Source organism: Pararge aegeria, chromosome 16, assembly GCF_905163445.1.
Source record: "Pararge aegeria chromosome 16, ilParAegt1.1, whole genome shotgun sequence".
NCBI lineage: Eukaryota > Metazoa > Arthropoda > Insecta > Lepidoptera > Nymphalidae > Pararge > Pararge aegeria.
In genome coordinates, this window is record NC_053195.1 from 11,887,931 (window position 1) to 11,908,560 (window position 20,630).

General features: G+C 35.9%; 1 protein-coding gene across 1 annotated transcript; it reads left to right on the forward strand.

The window, feature by feature from the left end:
- The first annotated feature begins 12,270 nt into the window (after positions 1-12,270).
- On the forward strand, positions 12,271-20,617 carry LOC120630485 (retinal homeobox protein Rx1). The gene is made up of 3 exons (XM_039899728.1): positions 12,271-12,481; positions 16,940-17,054; positions 19,575-20,617. The coding sequence occupies exons 1-3, from the start codon at positions 12,275-12,277 to the stop codon at positions 20,162-20,164; spliced, it is 912 nt and encodes a 303-aa protein (XP_039755662.1). The 5' UTR covers positions 12,271-12,274; the 3' UTR covers positions 20,165-20,617.
- Positions 20,618-20,630: the final 13 nt, after the last annotated feature.

Consider the following 20,630-nt stretch of genomic DNA (forward strand, 5'->3'; position numbering starts at 1 on the left):
TAGATGTAGAATATAGATATATATATAAGGACTGTCGAACGGGATAAACAGTATCCTATGTCCGTCTCCTGGCTCTAAGCTACCCACCTACCAATTTTCAGCCATATCTGTACAGCCGTTCTTGAGTTATAAGTAGTGTAACTAACACGACTTTCTTTTATATATATAGATATACATAAATACTTATAATATATATATAAGCACCCAGACACTAAAAAACATTCATGCTCATCACACAAAAATTTTCCAGTTGTAGGAATCGTACCCACGGCCTTGAACTCCGAAAGCAGGGCCGCTGCAAACTGCGCCAATCGGCCGTCTTTGGTTGTACGTGATTTGATTACGAATTATCCTACACCTGAGGAAAACTCTGTTTTTTTTGTAATTGTATCTGGCTTGACGAATGGGGGCTTGAAAAAGGGACGCCCCTTTTACTTGCCAGAGCTTGCGATTTGCGAACCATGGTAAAACAGATAATAAAATCATTGAACTAGACTTTCTTGTATCGCGTGGTGTGAAACAGAAAGCGTACAACGCATTCTAGCTCGCAGGGATAATGCTATCTTCGTCTTGGGCTCCCCTAAACTGCTCGAGACACTCTGAAATTATACCGGCACCCTTAACCTGGATATTGGATTACCTCGTGTTTCCAATTTCCTATTATGTATGTCGAGTTTCAATACATCCTCTTTCTATTTGAGTCCGGCTGCTGGACACATGGTTCTTATAGGCAACGGGTTGGCAGGCAGACCTAAGTGATGCTAAATTACGTTGAAATAATTATTATAATTATTATTATTAATAATCTATTTAGTTCTGAGGGTTTAACTGAGGGTTAACTGAGGGACGTATCGTGATATTATATTGGCCTAGCGGATACCTTACTCATAGACGTAAACTCCTACGCATGTCCCGTAATTTTATTATAGCATGTCTGACTTTCTACCCAGCTTGCTTAACAAATAACTATTTCAGGCTGCAATCTCGGTTTTACTGAAATTAACATAGCCGGAGTTCCTCCACAAAAGCTATTTTATCAGCTTTCTATTAGTTAAAATTGGTTCAGTAGTTTCGCTACAAACAAAGAAACAAACATAAAAATACTACCTCTTCTAATATTAGTAGGTATTGAAGCGTTAATAGCCCAGCGGGTAGGACTTCGACATTACTTTCGGCGGGGCAAGTTCGAATCCCAGGACATACCTTTTACTTTTCTAAGTTATGTGCGTTTTTAGCAATTAAAATTTCACTTGCTTCAACGGTGAAGGAAATCTGCATACCTGAGAGTTCTCTATAATATTCTCAAAGGTGTTCACCAATCCGCACTGGGCCAGCGTGGTGGACTACTTCCTTAACCTCTTCTCACTGTGAGACCCGTGGATCTGTAGTGGGTACCGGTAATGTATTGATATGATGAATATTAGTATAGACTAACGTGACGTGTGTCTAAAGCTTAAGAAGCCTGAAGGAGGTGTACACGTACGAACGTTAAAGGGGGTGTTAAAACAAAACGAATGAGTTCGGACAAAGGAAACGACGCGTCCCTACGATTACGAGCCTTTTGATTCTATCATACATAACATATTTTGATTAATGAACGCCATCTCTATGTACCCAGCGCTTTGTTTCTGGTGCGCTCAAAGAAGTTTTATTTTCGTTTTAAAGTGAAACGTTTGTTTTTCTTCATTATTGTAGGTACTATATGATGCCCAAAACATCATACTTATATACATACGAGCTTTTGACCGTGATTTCGGTCGCGTTAATGTAAATGTTTCCCGTAATTTTTACCAAGACAGCGTCGCGAAAGTGACTGTCTGTCCTCTATAGACTATAGAGGATCTCTCTTATATGGTTCAATTCCTCAAACAGAACGATTGCTCTACCTATGCAGCTTTGTTAGATCTCTGTGTGACCAGTATCCTTACTCTGAGGCTGCTAGGGATCAAACGGGATTTCTTGCCTTTTCTATGTAAGACAACATACTAATGTGCAAAATTAAATAAAAAAAATCATCGCCAATAACATCCACATCCCGTACATCCAACCAAAAAAAATTTTGGGATAGTTAAAGATTGCCCGGGTTGTCCTCTTGTAATAGTTAATTTGCTAACCTTCCGTAAAATAATTTTATTGTAAAAAATAAAAAAGTACTGAATCCCTTTTTCTTTTCCCGTGTCATAAGGTATGCAAAATTTCATGACGATAGGTTGATTTCACATTCGCTTTAATAATATTGGTTAAGTACCTAGTTAGAATTTATTTGAGCACCATAGCACCACAGTCCACAGTTCACAATAATCTTAGATTTACCGACGTTTCATGCTGTAGTAGGTACCTAAGGTACCTATATATATGGTGCCCCAAAAATATATATGAAAAATTAATTTATATGTATAAATCCAAGTGACCCACTTGGTCAAATCGTCCCATCAAAAATTATGAAGAGACTTAAACCATGTCCAAAGTTACGTATTCTATAATATCTCTGCTTAAACACACTACGATTTATTATTTCCTCGTTGCGTGAAACAAGAAGAAACAAAAAAAAATTATGGTAGTTTCATACATCGAAGTTTAATTATAAATTCCCAAAAACCCGCAACATTGCATGAATTCACAACAAAGTTGTTCAAAACGACTCTACATTTTGCGTAGCGGTGTCCACATTCAAATCGACGTTTGTTCCCAGTTACCAATAAAGTAATGAACCACTTCGATTTAATCAATGAAAACTACTAGTTAGAGGAAGTTGAGAATGCAAACAGTGATTAACAGATAGGTACGCGAGTTGATTAGCAGCTAGTTGCCGGCAAGCCGCGTCGCTCTGGTCCACGAGCAACGCTCCCGGCGCCATTGTCTGTCCGCTCTGCAGCGAATAACTAAACACTGTTAGCTGATGCACGGTAGGGTTGGCACTGCGGGTAATAAATCCACTGTTTTAATTTTTACTGTCCTTTTATCAATTCTATGTGTATTTATATGTATGATAATAACATAACAGTTATTAAAAAAACTCTGAGCTCACAAGTATAACTATAATTATTATTTTAAAACTTCCAAAGTTTTACAGTAGATATACGGACAGCCATAATGAGTTTCATAAGAATTCCTCGTTAACTAAATTTGATTAAAAGCTAGTTTCTGACATGCCGCATCGCTCTGGTCCACGAGCAACCCTCCCGACGTGATTGTCTATCCGTTCTGCAGCGAATAACTAAACACTGTTAGCGGAGGCACGGTCGGGTTGACACGGCGTGTAATAAATCCACTGTTTTAATTTTTACTGTCCATTGCTTAAACGTGTATAACTTTAATAATATTTTATTTTTAAACAACCAAAGTTTTGCACATCTATAGTCGGACAGGTATCATGAGTTCCATATCGGTTCCCCTTTTAGTTCCAAGGAAGGTGGATGTCAGATAGACCGACGGCTGGGAAAAAATATATTGAATAGAATCAGGCGATACTTTGACTACTTTGAATTCCATGATATACAAATGGGCAAAAACCAGGAAAATTGGTAGAGTCAAATTTATGAATAAGTATATTTCTAAAATATTTATTGAAATCTTTATACTTCACACCAAACAGATCTTCCAAACTGTACCCTCGACGCACGTATCGTTCCGACACAATAGCATCCTTGAGTTGCCCAGAAGAGATACTCGTAGCTACATAGCGATAAGGCCGCCAAATTGTACCTTCTACCTTAATACTCTGTTGCATTTGTATGTCTGTGAATTTATTTGTGATGTGCAATAAAAGTGTATTCATTTATTCATTGATTCATCCTCAAGAAACTAATTCTAAATTTGTAATCAAATCCCAGTTTATAAATTAAGTTACTTTAAGATAATACAATCTTAAATAAATTAAATCTAAAACATCTTATTGATTTAGTGTAACATTTAAATAAATAAGATAATAATAAAAGTGGCAGCCCTAAATGAAGTAACAGGGGAGGCAGTTCCCACTGGTTTACGTCTCGCTTATAAATGCTATTTTAACGCGGAAAAAAAGATTAATTAACTAATTGAGCTGCCCGACATACCGACGGCACAGCTTTCATTTTCCAACTACGCAAATGCTACTCGCGATTGTGTCTGGGTTAATGACACTTGTCACTTGAACATTACAGATATACCCCTGTTTTTATACAAAAGTGATAAAGAGAACTCTACTATTTGTTTTGTTGCCATGTTAAAGACACGTTTATGTCACTTAATAATTTTGATGTGTGACGATTTGACTTTCAATAAAATGTATAGAGAGATCTTTTAATATTCACTTTATGGGGAGATGTTCTGTTTTTTTTCATTCACTGCATCATTCACTGCATCACATTTTTTTTCATTCACTTCATAAATATTATAATAATAATTTAAAAAGTTTTTAAAGAGTTAATGACCCAAAATATGTCACACTACACATGCCACTAGTCACTTGAACATTACAGAAATAACCCTGTTTTTATACAAAAGTGATAAAGATAACTCTATGAATTCTTTATTGGTGTTATGTTTTAGAAGCATTTCACAATCCACATTCCTCTAAACAATTTAGTGCCCTCGTTGTTAACTCATCTTTATTCTTTATAGAAAGAACTTCTATTTTAGGACATCTTAGAACGTCTCAGAATCTTGCTACTCAAGCACTAATAATAATAAATATAAAAGTTTTTTGAAGAGTTGTAAATATTTTTCAACTCAGTCACCATTTAAAGAACCTAAAATGTGTAAATTAAAAGCACACAAGATTTTCTGGGTCACATACACTTGTTACTTTAACGTTATGTACATGTAAAGCCCAAATATTCACACAAAGTAATAAAATCGTGTCTAGTTTTTACATTTTGTCTTGGTGTCAACTATCATGTTATAGGTGTATCACTCAATTTTAGGGTGCTGCCCTGTCCGTCCGTGTGTCTATCTTTTTGTCACCATGCTGAACGGCCAAAGTTGGACAGTTGAAAATTTGCACAAGTGACATATTTCTGTTGCCTTTGCAACAGCAAATACTAAAAAAGAATACAATAAATTTGAAATAATATTAAAGGTTGCATAGGTATAAAATATTAAATCAAAAGAAGCATTTTTTCCATACAATCGAATTCAAAAAATTCCAAGTGTTTACTTGTGACAACCCTATTGAAGATAAAAGACCGAACCGCGCATCGTACCTACGCTACGCGATGCGTGTGATGTTAGGCCTGTATCTGCGTTATTTCAGTAAAAACTTTTGCAGTGGTTAACGCAAAAACTATTAGGATTTCAGAGACAGTACATGATGTACCTCTTAAGCCTGTGAAGTATTATTTCAGTTTCCTTTAGGTACACGTTATATATAAATAACTATCACAATAAAAATGTGTTATTTGTGAGATGTATACTTTTCAATTCAGACTAAAAAAAAATGTGCAATAACATTACATATACCATCATAGTATGTTGCTGGTCTTCACTCCTATATTCTGAGAGAAAAAAAGGGCCATGTCCAGTGGCTAAATGGCTAAGTCCATGGCTAATACAAGGGCTTATCCAGCCTATAAATTTCACCAGATGGTAAGTGATGATGCGTCTTAAGATGGCAGCGGTAGAAAGAGACCTTTTACCTTTTTTGACCTATCATCATCATCGTCATATCAACCCATTAACGGCCCACTCCTTTCACAATGAGTAAATAAGTTAATAAATATTCAGATTCAGAGTGGATTGGTGAATTCATGTCTTCAAAGAATATTATGGAAAATTCTCATGCATGCAGGTAACCACACGATGTTTTCCTTCATCGACAGTGAAGGAAAACATCGCAAGTGATATTTGAATTGCTTAAAACGCGCATAACTTAGAAAAGTTAGAGGTCGTGCTGGGATTCGAACTCGGCCCCAGAAAATTCCACTGGCTAGCCTTTTAGGATAGCTGAAAGAGATCTCATAGAGAGATAAACATTCCTTCACATTACTTTGATTTTAGTGTTTTTAATTACAGTTTGTGGTACACAAGTAGTCAACATATATTAATAAAATTTGTATCTATTTGTAACTCAGATCAAATTGGTAAAACTAATTACTTGGGTCAAAGAAAAAAAAAATTGAAATAGCTGTCTGTGTCTTTAGTATGCGTTTTTGACGGTTTAAAAAACGTAAACCCATAGAAACCGTTCGTTTGGGATAAAAAGTAGCCAGATGTTACTTTCCGTACTATCAACTAACTGTATGCCAAAAATCAAGTTGATTGCTTGCCTAGTTACGCCGTAAATGAAAGACAAACAAAGTCAAAATCAAAAATATCTTTATTTAAGTAGGCCCCATAGGTGGCACTTTTGATGCGAACATAAGAATTACACGGTAGTGAGATGATGGCGAGAACCACATTCGTAAACTTAAAACTAAAGCTACGAGGGTTCCAAATGCGTCCTGGTCTAAGAAGAAGCCCACAACAAACTTAGCCGGGTGTTTTTTTTTAAATTATTAGAAGAGCAATTATGTTTAGAGCAATAATTTACACCCAAGCTTTTTTATCGATTACGTAGTCCTTTATACTATGATAGGACTTTTCTATAAGCTTACGTTTAATACAAACTTTGAACTTTTTAAGAGACATCTCCTAGATGTCAATTGGTAGTTTATTGTAGAATTGTATGCAATTTCCTTTAAACGAATTTTATGTAACCTAGTATATTGCACTATAACTTTATTCTTACTTCTAATGTTTAAATTATTGCAGTCACAAAACAAATAAACACACTTTCGTATTTATAATATTAGTAACGATTGCAAGGCTAGCATTAATTTTTTAAACTTTTGGTAAATTATACCCACCGCTCCGTAATTTTTTTTTGGACATATAAGTATCCTACTATCGACAGGGGACATTTTTAGAGTTCATATGTTTGTAGAATATACATGCTATATATTTGTAGAAAAGTTTCAAAAGCTTTCCTTAGTTTTTACTTGTATTTTATTTACCTAATAGAGAAAAATGCGTATAATAATAGTTTTTTGCTCTGGTTGGTTTTCTGGATTAAAAAGCATCCTATAACAGTTTCCAGGGTGCAAGCAATCTGTTTGTCATAATATTCGTGCAGTGATTGATCTGAACACTGACAAACAAACAGACAGAGTAACAAACATACAGAGACACTTTCACATTTTTACAACATTAAATATGATAAGGCCACTCCAGCACGCGAGCATGGGAAGGAGACAATTATCTCCCCGGGGAAAGGATATAAATGTATCTTCTCCCACAGCTTTATCAACTCTCAGAGCACTGGCGCACAAGTGGAAATAATATCCAAATAATATAAATGTGTAATAAACGGGGGTAATTGTTCAAACATGTTCCGGTGATTCAGCAGGTGGACACGTTAATTATGTCCCTTGTCAGGGGATATAATCAGGGGATATAATTTTTATCTCCCACCCGTGCTCTAGCCCTCCAGTAATTAGCAATTTTTCGGACAAAAAGTATCCCATAATTATCAAAATGGGATGCTTTGTCGTCTGATCTATAAATAGTTTCAAACGCTTCCCTTAGTTTTGTTTGTATTTTATATGATAAAAAAAGGGTAAAACCCTATGTATATCTATGTATCTTGAGGCCTCCGGTTGGTTTTCCAGATCTTATGGCAATTTCCAGGGTGCAAGCTATCTGGTTATCATAATATCTGCGCAGTGTTTGATCTGAACATAGGTAACAGACAAACAGACTGTCACATTTACAATATTAAGTATGACAAGACCACACCAGCACTTAGCTGTAGGTATTTCAATTATTTTTCTCATTACTTAAGGCCATGTTTAATTAAGCCCAAATTTAATCAGCGCATTATCCGTAAGGCAACGAAATCCAGCATCGTATCTGAAACAATATGGCTCGAATGTTTAATTAGCGCATTGCAGGCTGTGGTGGGGGGTGCGGGGGATGGTAGGTTGCGGAGGGGGGAGGTGTTATTCATTAAAATGTTTGCGGAAACTCGTTTAGCGCCGCTGCGGTGGGCGCGCCGCCCGCCTTCCAGGGCTGCCTTTGGGTTACCCTTAATTACTTTTGTATTATAAATATTTTTTTTATTGTTTCGAATAAATTTTATTTCTCAATGACAAGACATGCTGGAAGTCAGCTCCGCTCTCATCTCCCGCAGGATAGAATTTTTTTGTAATAATCTGATATTTGAAACGCGCACAAGCACTGAACGAGTTTCTTGGCTTCTTCTCGGTAGAATCTATCTTCTAAAAGGGTGGAAATGGAAGAGTCACTATAATAGACAGACTCGAAATTTCAAAAGTTTTTACTTAAATTGCAAATTTTGGAAATATATTTTTTGTAAGCGTAGCGGTGATAGCCTAGTGGGGAAGACTTCGACTTCACTCTCGAGGGGCTTCGAATCCCAGCACTTCTAACTTTTCTAAGTTATGTGCGTTTTAAGCAATCAAAATATCACTTGCTTTAACGGTTAAGGATAACATCGTGAGGAAACTAGCTTACCTGAGAGTTCTCCATAATGTTCTCAAAGGTGTGTGAAGTGAAGTGTGTGGGTGAAGTTCACCAATTCGCACTGGGCCAGCTTGGTGGACTTTGGCCTTAATCCCTTCTCATAGTTAGGGGAGACCCCTTCCCTGTAATGGGTTGATGTGATGATGCTTTTGCTTGAAGTTGTCAAACGTGACGGTTTTGTCCTTATTGTATTCAGTGACTTCCTGAGACTCGTTTTATGTCGTCAGTCTATTTCGTGGGTCTATAAAATGCGGGGTCGCCACTCTAGTACTCTGGGACCCCACCGTCCATCGGTTTTCCGAGCTATGTGCCCCTCACATTGCCACTTTAGCTTTGCCACTAGTTGAGCTATGACGGTAACTCTGGTTCTTCTTCGGATCTCCTCATTTCTGATCACGGAGAGATACAAAAAGCATTATCTCAATCGCCCGCTGTGTAACTCTCACAACGTATCTCTAATGACGCCCATAGTTAGTGACCACGTTTCGGAGGCATAAGTCATCACTGACTACAGGCACTGTTCAATAGTTATTTGATTATTGAAAAATAATAACAATATAAAACACCCTTAAATGATCGCCCCTAGCTCCTAAATGAGCCGGGCTAGATCGTTTTGGAACCAAAAAATATATACTCCTAGCAGAGAACGTGCATCAGTTGATATGGAGACGATAACATTATTAAATTGAAATCAGTAGGGATCATTTTTTGACATGAAACTATATTTTATTCATTTAAATATTTAGGACATTTGCCGATTTTTAGGGCACAAACCGCTCAGCCAAATTGCCAGATCTAAAAGTAAAGCTGCTATTTTCAATAATTTTTTTTCGGAATAGTACAGCGCTCTATGAGATGATATCTAAAGTGCAATTCTGCTAACACAATATTCATGCTAAAATTTAATAATGTTTGTTCCTCACTTTGGAGCCCTGACCGCCGGTTGCTTGGGCATTCAAAAGCCCCGCAAGCGGAGGGGCTTTTTTTTTTCTTATTAATTTTTAATAGTGTTTTTTGTTATTGTAAGCATTGTTAAGAATTTAAAAAAAAAATGAAAATCAATAAATGATGGAATAAAAAAAAATATGATGTAACTTAATTGTTAATGTGGTGATTTCCCTCCGGTTTTACGATATATTATGTCTCAAAACACTCAATATGTTGCTATATCATAGATTTGTCACCCCTGCGACAGGGGTGAGGGGTGCGGGCAGTAACATTCATTTGCTCTTCGTAATCGCAGCTTCCGTTATCTGCAACCCACTTAGCGAACTCGTTTGTTTCGTTCCTTTGACAACATCAAGTAACACGTCTGCGATTAGACTTAAAGGTCTCGAGACTCTCGTGCTATATTCTGCGGGGAGAAATTTTAAACTTAATCACTTTTTTTTTAAATACTGCTTTACTGCAAACTGGCAACAGTAGGGCACGGTTATAGTAGGAGACCTTTTTTCAAAAGAACTTGTCCGGGGTGGTGTACTAGCGCCAAACTTATTTCTGCCGGTAAACAGTATTGATATCCAGTCTGAAGGGAGCTATCGCCGATATCATTACAGGCACTTTTGTAGGACTTGTTTGCTTTGTATATAAGCGATGGTTCATCACTTACGATCAGTTGGGTGGCTTAATCCGTTAATTATTACTTGTAGAAGATAACTATCTTGAAAAAAATGTAATGGAACCCTTATTATATATGGGTGGCGGGAAAAACGGCAGGCGGTATAGATCTTTACGATGGGTTTCTTATAATAACAATAGGTAATAATATCTGCATCAATATTTTCTTCATAGAGTAGCTATGCTCGTACCTCGTTTTTTAGGGTCTTAAAAACATGTATTTACACAAACTCTGACGGAATATGTAATCCGTCGGTACAGTTAAATGTACCGACGGATTACATATTTCCGTCAATAGATCAACACAACACTTCCGAATTCCAATACTGCATATATTCATAGACCCTGTGGTCTGATATTTTTCCCGAGAGCAATGTACTATAAAGCTTCTCCCCCTCGGGCAGAAGGGTTGTGTTTCTTTTTGTTTGACAATTATATTTTGCTGACTCTACATAATTAAGAATATGCCCCGAGGCGGAATGCTTTTACAACGTTGTTTTAAGATGCACTCAGTGCAGTGCTTTTTGCTTTTTACTACTTTATATTATGAATAGTAGGAGTAAGTAGGTGAGCATAAAAGTATTTTAATTATCACATTAAATATACTAAGGTTTCTTTGACTATGTTTTTTATACAGGAGTTGGAGCGTAAGTAGCGGAATCTTTGTGCAAACTGGTTAAGAATATAATTAACTAAAGTATAAGCAAAGTTTTTTTCAGTATATGTATCAGTAACATATTATATTTACGACCACTTAAATAAATCATATCATTTTATTATCTTAGAATGATTATTTTTACCATGATCTATAATTATTTTAATTCGTTTAAAAAAAAAAATTAAACAACTAGATACCTTCTAGATCAATTACTAACAACTAACAATTCATTAAGTTAGCCAAAATAAAAATAAAGCAGAAATGTTCTTATTTTGAAGGGAAACGAGTCCTATAAGGTCCCAGCTTCGTCCTCGGCTGGGCAATTTGGGAATTTATAATTTCAGAAATTCATCTGACTGGCTCAATACGAGGCTTCAGCCTGGCTAGTTCCGGTAGAATTCTATGGGCGGTATGAAGGTATGTGTTAATATAACTGCCATACCCCCGATAGGTTAGACCACTATAGGTACCATCAATTACCACCAGGCGCGACAACAGTCAGCTTGCGTATCTTGTAGTGGATAAAGAAATAAAAATATTGATAGGTACTCATTTTTTTCATAAATAATTAAAAGAGAATATTTTGGACTTATTTGCAAAAAGGTACCTACCATACTTATTTTCCTTGGCAGGAACAAAAGATTTTTTAACTTATACCTGTACAGACTTAATTTTAAAACTCCTTTATAGATAAAACAATTTCATAATTTTAATAATCTAATCAATATCTTATAGATGCATGCAATCATTAAAATTATGAAGTTGTTTGTTTTATAAAGGAGTTTTTTAACTTTTACCTGTACAGACTAAATTTTAAAACTCCTTTATATAACAAGCAACTTCATAACTTTAATGATCGAATCTATAAAATATAGATTCAATCATTCTAAGTTCCGAAAATACTTAATTTTAAAACCTCAATTAACTGCAAATACTACACCTGTCAACCCTAAAAACATTTAATTTGCAAGTATTTGATTGTACAAAAAAAAGCCACTATCACAAAATAGAAGCTCAGCTTTCAATATTTCATTAACAGATCCAGCGCGAAATTAACCGCATTTATACAAAATTTATATTTACGGATACGCCATAACTCAATCTACACCTATTTTAAATACAACCCCTAACGGCGCCACACGATTGGCTGAATACTCCGTCCCCCGGGCGTTCGGCCAATCACACACTCCTATTATATAGCCGAGGGGTGGAGCTAGGGTAGTTTATACCAGAATAATTTCCCTTATTCAAACAGTGTAGTGCTGTAGAGCTCGGATGCAGGACTTTCTGGAATCCCCAAACTTTTGTGTGCAATATATGAGTTTTCCGAACTTTTTGACTAACTCCAAACAGTGTGCACGTATTATAAACTTCATATAAAAATGCATCTATAAAAGAACTAAGGAAAATCGCATACAAGTAAATATTTAGAAATTGTAGAATACAATTTTGAAAGAATTTAATAAAAATAGATGTTAAAATAAATTTAGTTTTTTGGAGATGGCAGGTCCATATTTGTCTCCGTTGCCTGGAGATCTTTTGACTGAGTACATGTTCGGTAGGCGACGTCAGAGAAGGAATAGAACAACATTTACTCCCCAGCAGTTGAGTGAACTCGAATCATTGTTCCAAAAGACCCATTATCCTGATGTTTTCTTGAGGGAAGAGGTTGCGTTGAGGATCAGCCTTTCGGAAGCGAGGGTCCAGGTATGATTTTAACAACACGTTTTATTAAAGCAGTAAACTAAATATTAATTAACCTAAGCTTTTGTTAGTAAAACCGCTTTAATTATAAGCTATTTATCTGCTACTAACCTGGATTTGCATCGTCATATAATAGTTGAATTTAATGTACTTATTACATTGAATGAATGAATGAATGAATGAATTATTTATTTATTTTCAACATTTTTATATAACTATAGTATAAATGTTGATTACGGGCTATTTCGTTGCACAGTTATAATGCTTGAACTAGGTAAAACTTACGTCTCAATTTGATAGAGAAGTAAAGATTGATCAGACACTAAATAAATGTATGCAAAATAAATAAAATCGGAACTATATTATTTTGGTCCATTGGCATTCAATTTAATCGTCTGAAATAGATTATTAGTTCTAATGAACAACCATTTATGTAAAGTGTAACGATAATAAAATCAGTCAGTGTTTTCTTGTGTAAAACACAGATAAACAACATTTTCCATCCTTTGAAGTTAGTATGTAGTAAAAACTCTTTGCAGTAATCGGCTAAAAATAAACAAGTATCATCTATTATATAACATTTAATAAGTTTTAGTGCTTATAAAAAAGTTAAAGTAATATTTGATATAGTTATTAAATATAGTATAAGTATTTTATGATCTACATGTACCTTAGAACTAGGGCGAATTAAGGAACCCAAACTGCATAAGGATGTGTAGTTTTAGTACAGAGTTCCCATGGCAAACTATAGCAACCTTCCAGTCCCATCATCATATTGAAAATATTTAGTTACAAACTTATGCGTTAAATTTTTTAGCTCTAATTACAGTCTCCGGGACAGTGATCATGCATTTTTTTTCCTTCTATGAATGTTTTTGCGAGGACGTAGGATGACTAGTACGGAATGCTTCATTCGCCTTTTGTTAGTAAGAGGAGCATTTTCACAATGGGATACATCAAACTTTGCAGTTTTCATTTTGTGCTGTTTTCGTCACTCCATCTATAGCAGGGGACTTCAGTATCAGAGAATTTTCATTTAGTGATACATAAACCATTAAATTGGTATTGCAAAGTAAAATTTGAGGTTCAATTTAAAGCTTCACTCCAGACTCTTTTTATATGTAGTGTTATTCAAAACGTCTCGATTGCACCCACTTACATTTTTACAATTTAAACAAACATTTTAAAGTATATAAAAAAAAAACTTTTAATAATAATTAATCCATATGAAAAAGTTACTATATAGGTACCACTTGTTAGATTAATATATAACATACCAGTTTACTCTTGACAGCAAAACGTCACTGATATATAGATTTCTACGCGAAATAGTACCGGAACTTTAAACTTTAAACTTTAAACCTTTTGGTAGGGCAGTGAGCTTACAAATAGTAACATATTAAATCAATGAGCTAGGGTTACAAGCAGAAAGTTTGCAGTCAAACCTAATGCATATATGAAAGTTCTCACTTAAGTACTTTCAGTTCTTAACTTGAACAGCCGCCAAGTTTTTTAAAAACACACTTTTTGCAAGTCTCACTCAGCACTGCACTGCTCATTCCCATCTGCTTATGATGCACTGGTTGTGCATCATAAGCAGATGGGAATTGAAGACACATACGCACAGATTCGATATGAAAAGATTTTCAAAGTTGAGTTTGTTAAAAAAATAGTTTGAGATTCTCTTTTGGTGTTTATATCGCCTTTGTTTTCTCGTGTACCGTGATTAAAACAATAAATACTATTATTTAGCTATGGTATTATGGGATTGGATGTACTAGATGTGCCCACGGCTTCGCTCGCGTGTAACCCTAAAATAAAAGTGCAGTATCACTTATACAGTCACTCGCCCTTCATTAGGAGAGAATATTAAGCCGGTATAAGCAGTACCTATCGGTAAAAAATAATTTCAAAATCCATCCCTGATGAGGCGAAATGGAAATAGCTTATGAAAAAGATGTTAGTTGTGTTATATCTGCATATGTGTCAATAGTTTTAATTCCAAAAAGTATTTTTGAAAATCGACTCTTATACGTTAAGAATAGGGGATGAAAAAGTGTGCGTAGAAATATGTATCGCTATTCATCTTTTTTTTCGTCGTGTTTGGTTTCTGCGAAACTTCGCTGAATTTTTTTTTACTATTTTTATACTTTAAGCTAAAGTGTTTTTCTGAATGTTCCCGAACTTTTAATTAATTGAACTGGATGAATCTCATCAGGGTGATGAAATTTAGTACTCACTTGTAGCTCGCTTTTTGAAGACTTGCTAGATTTACGGGGAAATTCCTTAACCTGATTAGTTATCCGAAATATGCGAACAAAGTCGCGGACCAACCATCCAATATTTGAAAAAAGAATTTTGTACTCGTAAACCTACTTTAAACTGAAAATCAAATCTTTGCCTATTACCGCAAGTCCCTCCGATAAAATGGTTTTTCTACCATTGTAGGATATCATAACTGATTACCGTTTACCTACGTGAACTAAGAGTGTAAACGCATGCTCTATTGATTTAAAGTCTAAAAAGATAAAGTAAGAGCTAAAGTTAACCTAAAAAGACGCATTTTTCCACTGTCTGTGTTTATGATATTTGAAAAAAAAGACTGTTTTTAATTTTTTGTTTATTGTAAGATGTTTTCTGCATTGCTTACATGCTTTGAACAATAATTACTTCATTTGTTTTATTGTTATATGCTCCTAGCTATACATTGTCTGCAGCCTACTTATGCCCAACTGTACTGGACATAGGCTTCCTCACTGAAAGGCGACCGGAATTAGAGCTTTGAGCCTCCACGTCGCTCTAATTGTCGGGGCATCATAATAAAATATCTGTTTTTATAAAGAATATTTTGTATAATATATTTACAACGTGTAAATGATTACCGAAATATTACTTCAGAGACTTATAGATCCATTATTTACTGTCTCTGAGACTTATCTGCGAAATGGAAACGTAATAATGGTTTTTCAGTAAACATCTCGCATAGTTTTGATTTAAAGAAATCTGATACACTCCTAACATCACATGCATAATTAAAATCCAGTGATTCCTGTCACTTTATTAGGTACGCATCGTGTAACGCAGGTACTATGCACGTGCCGTTCTTTTATCTTCAATAGGATTGTCATAAGTAAACACTGAGAATGGTTTGAATTAGTTTGTATTCAAAAATAAATATGCTTCTTTTAATTCCTTATGAAATATACTTATGCACCCTTCACCCATCGTAATTTGGTAAACCGTTGTATAGTTGCTAGCCCTTGACTGTAATCTCACATGATGGTTAAGTACACTCAAAGATGGTTTATCTATGGCATTTATATTAAACCAATACCCCTAAGAGATTACGGAACACTGAATTGATTGGAGGCACGCTTTAATCGGTAGGGTAACTAGCCTTAGCCGAAGCTAGACCGGACCAGAGATAAATCTGAAAGGACAAATTCCCAAATTGCAACCGTCGGGTTCGAACTTAATATATTGTGGATAAAAGCATAAGTTTAAAAGGAAAATAAATCATAAAAATAAAAACATACGTAGATATTCGCAATCTCAACACTGTAGTTCAACAACCCCCTAATATTGACTCGCTGACCTTTTGAACCCCTTTGATCTCAAGAGATTCGTTCGAAATGTGTACAACAGATGTTTGACCGACTCGTTTGACAAATAAAATGTTTCAACAAACTCTATTGATAATAGAGATCGGACTGTGATATTGATTCCAAAAAAATGATTTATCTAGTTTTTAACATCATCCAAATACAATTGATGCATACGCAAGTGTGAAATTTGAAGACATTGAAAAGTTATCTTCCGTTTCGTTTGACCTTACCTTTATAGATGTTCTTCTCACAACGATCTCGTTTAGTTGGTTTTTGGATGTAGGCACCAAAATCTCTTAGGTTCTTATTAAATAACGTCGGTGCAGTATTTTGACACACCCTGACATTTTAATACTAACACTTATTCCGACGTTAACCCACGTCGTTTCTAAATAAATAATCATTTATGTGCCAGAATATTCGTACAGTGATCTATTTGTGAAGAATTCTTCATAAAGAGACCAACTTTTACAGTTACAGTAGTGTGCAAATCACATATTTCATGGAAACGAATAAGTCCCAGAAGATATGTCAGAATTATATTATTGTCAAAATAAATACGTCAGAAATGAAAGCAATCGAAAAAAAAAGACAATAACATTAAATATTAATTTTGATCGTTAGTCAGTTTACATTTTTCTAAGAGCTATTTATTGAAATTAATCTTAAACAGATTTTCAAATTCTTTAGGTAACATGTTATAAATTTTTACAGACATACCATACGCACTTTTCATAAGTGTAGGTACTTGTACAAACTTCAGGTACTGATTCCTTGTACAATGTACCTAATATATGTTACCCTCATTCGAGAACCACTCAGTCAACATTTTTATAAATGCTATTTGTGATTAAAGGTATGGTTTCAAAATCGTCGCGCAAAATGGCGTAAGCAGGCCCGCCTTCAGCTTCTTCAAGACGCGTGGAGGATGCGCTGCTTGGGACTCGGGACGCCCCCTCTCGGTCTACCAAGTAAGCTTTATTACTAAGGTTATTAACACTGGAATTCATAGCTGAGAGGTGAACAATTTCCCAAAATTAAACATTCAGCATTTAGGGTTGAATGGCGATCAATGGCTGAAAACACCCCTAACTGTATGGAGTTTTTAACGTTAGAAGGAAGAATAAACTTACAGTGAAGTGAGTGAAATATACTAGGTGTATAATATACTAACATAAAATTCATAATTCGTTAAAAGGAAATTGCATACAATTCTACAATAAACTACTCATTGACATTTTGGAGATGTCTTTTAAAAAAGTTCAAAGTCCGTATTAAACGTAAGCTTTATATAAATGTCCTATTATAGAATAAAGGACAACGTCATAGATAAATAGCTTGGATGTGAATTATTGCTATAACCAGGTTGCTCATCTAATATTTTTAAATGACAATGTGTGATGGTGATAACAAAAAAAAACACCCGGCTAAGTTTGTTATGAGTATTTTCTCAGATCAGGACGCGTTTGGAACCCTCGTAGCTTTAGTTTTAAGTTTACGAATATAGTTATTGCCATCATCTCACTACCGTGTACTTCTCATGTTCGCATGAAAAGTACCACCTATGGGCCTACTTGAATTAAGATACTTTTGACTTTGAGTTTGACTTTGACATTATGGTGTATTATTTCTTCTTCTTCTTCTTTTGATTTATGGCTTTTCGGTGTATTATTTCTAATAGGAAATTCTGTATGACAATGTCATTTTTCAGCTTACACCGTAATTCTCGACACTCGGCCAGCCAGCATTTAGCCTCTAATTCCGCCAAATTGGGGGTTCCTTTTGTCTATGAAATGTATAAAAGTGGAATTCGTCGAATGGCAGCTGAGTCGTGCCCCTATCTATGAATTCCAGTGTAAAACTCGATTTACGTGACTGTTTTCGGCCACGGTGGTGCATCTCCAAAGAGATTGCAACTACTCGAGCGATATTAGTTAGTTAGGAAATAACCAGTGTTGAATATGTATGAATAGTAACAGTAAACTTAAACCATATTTCTCTTAATATGAGTAGACGGTTTGGGCACCCGGTTAAACCTAAGTAGGTTTTGTGGAGCTTATTATTACTCTACCCACTTCTTCTTCTTCTTCTTCTTCTGGGCAGTTTCCGCACGTAAGCGCTTCGCTTGTTGTACGTGAAATTTCCCAATGTTGCTCGCTACTCCAGCCATCCAAGCTCGTTCCAGAATCCCAGCATGCCGCCCAGGTTGCTGAGGACTTCTGGGATAGTGGCTGGTGATCCCAGGTAGATCTCGCGTTGCTCTGTCACGCCCGTGCACTCCATCACGTGCGTAGGTGTTTCATTCTTCTCCATGCATGCTCTGCAAAGAGGGCTGTCGGTGACACCTATAATGGAAAGATGTCTGTTTAAGGAGCTATGTCCTGTTATGAGTCCCACGGTACAGTACCCACTTGTAACACTACTACGTGCTACTATGGGATTCTCTTCCACACAATATTATGTGTGATAAACTATCCCCGAGTGTGTTGACAAGGCTGAAGCAGCACTGGCATCTGGCTTGTCAATATAATTAGTTTATTAGTAATATATTTCATTCTGTGTTTAATATATTATTGTATGTGTTTATATACATTATAGTTTACATTTGGTATTTTACTACTTATTTATGTATTTTATTTCATCGAGGGCTTCTAGAAGAAATCTCTTTAGCGATAAGTTGTCCTTGTGCACGTCCTTTTTATGTTATTTTCTTAATCTTTGGTACTAAATAAGAAATAAATAGTGCATAAGTGTGCAAACATAGGTGCACTCTCTATTCACTCACTCTTACAGTCCGACGGGACAGCAAATTCGACACGACCGGAAAGAGATCAATCAATCAATCAAAAATACTTTATTGCAAAAAAAAAAAAAAAAAAAAAAAGAGACAAAAACAACAAAGGTACAAGTCAATTAAGTTTGTGTAACAAAGGCAGATCAGGTATAGAACCAACAGCATTACATGTTCTCCGAGATATGGAGTTGAAATACGGCCAATTTCTAAACTCCGGGGTGGAACTAAATAAAATACTCATTATTTACTACTCATTATTACTCATTTAATTATAAAATAGTGAACAAGATGATAATAAATAATTTCCCCCCCCCCCTTTATTAACCCCCGACGTTCATCAAAATGTGCGCTACACTTTATTCCTAGCACTCACACACCCACACCACACACCCACACCACACACCCACACCACACACCCACACCACACACCCACACCACACACCCACACCACACACCCACACCACACACCCACACCACACATCCACACCACACACCCACACTACACACCACACACACACCACACACACACCCACAGACACATACACGCGCGCGCTTACGTACGCAAGCACACACACACACACACACACTTAAACTTTTAACACACCGTAATTTTTGCGACGGGGGTTAAAAAAGGAGAGAATAAACAGTTAATACATATCCTAGTTAGATGAAATATCTTTAAATGATGATGTTACAGGTCACACGAAACCTCCCGATTCATCACCAGAAGGAGGAGAATCACCCACACCGAAAGAGTCACCAGAACCAATGGAGAGCAACGGGGAGCATAAATCACCACACGTAGAACAATACCACCATAATGGAAACCTATCTGACAATATGTCAGCTATGCCCACCCACGACATTAATCAACCTATGCCTTACGGAAATGATGACGGAAGAATGATGCAGCAACCCCCATTTCCATTTCCACCATTACTGATGCAATCACAACTCGACAACAACGAAGTGGTTCCAACAGATCTAAGGATGATAACATCGAAGAACCCTTGCCACTGTGGCACGCCAGAAGTAATCGATGAGCCACAGAACTTGGCTTACCGCCGACGAAACGATGAAGCTAGTGACAGTGAGAGCGATACGGAAATCGATCTCACATCGCATTCTAAGGATGACGACTTGCGGGAATCAGAGCGTCTGGCTAAAAGAATAGCCACAAATATTTTTAGAAGCGACACAGTTTTACACGATTTATTACCAAACGACCTCAGTATGGGTGTAAAGGGTATGGGTGATCGGAATCTTGGTAGGAATAACGTAATTTAACTTTATCTTTAGACGTGTATGTATGTATGTACTGTTTCTAGTCAATATTGTAACTGTACTTTATAGATTTGTAGATATGTTTATTTTTACATAACTGACATATTCGCGCGAGCACCGTACTTTCAAGTGTTTGACACGTATACATAATAAAAATATGACAACGTTTGTAAACGTTTCTGAAACATTTTGTCACTAAGCGTTATTTTTAATATTTGTACCGTCTAAAGTTTATTATCCTTACTGGTGTAAATTCACGTCTACGTTTGAACAATCTTTTTCACTTTTACAATCATTTGGCCGATTAACATATTCAATGAAATTGTTGAGCATCGTCACACGTTGTCCAACAGAGCTTGCAAGTCATAGAACGTTACTTGCGCGAATATACTAAGCGTTTTCGGGATAGTCTGCTATTGTGAATAGCGCAATGTACCTAAGCCAAATAGAATGTAATATTTTAGGTAAT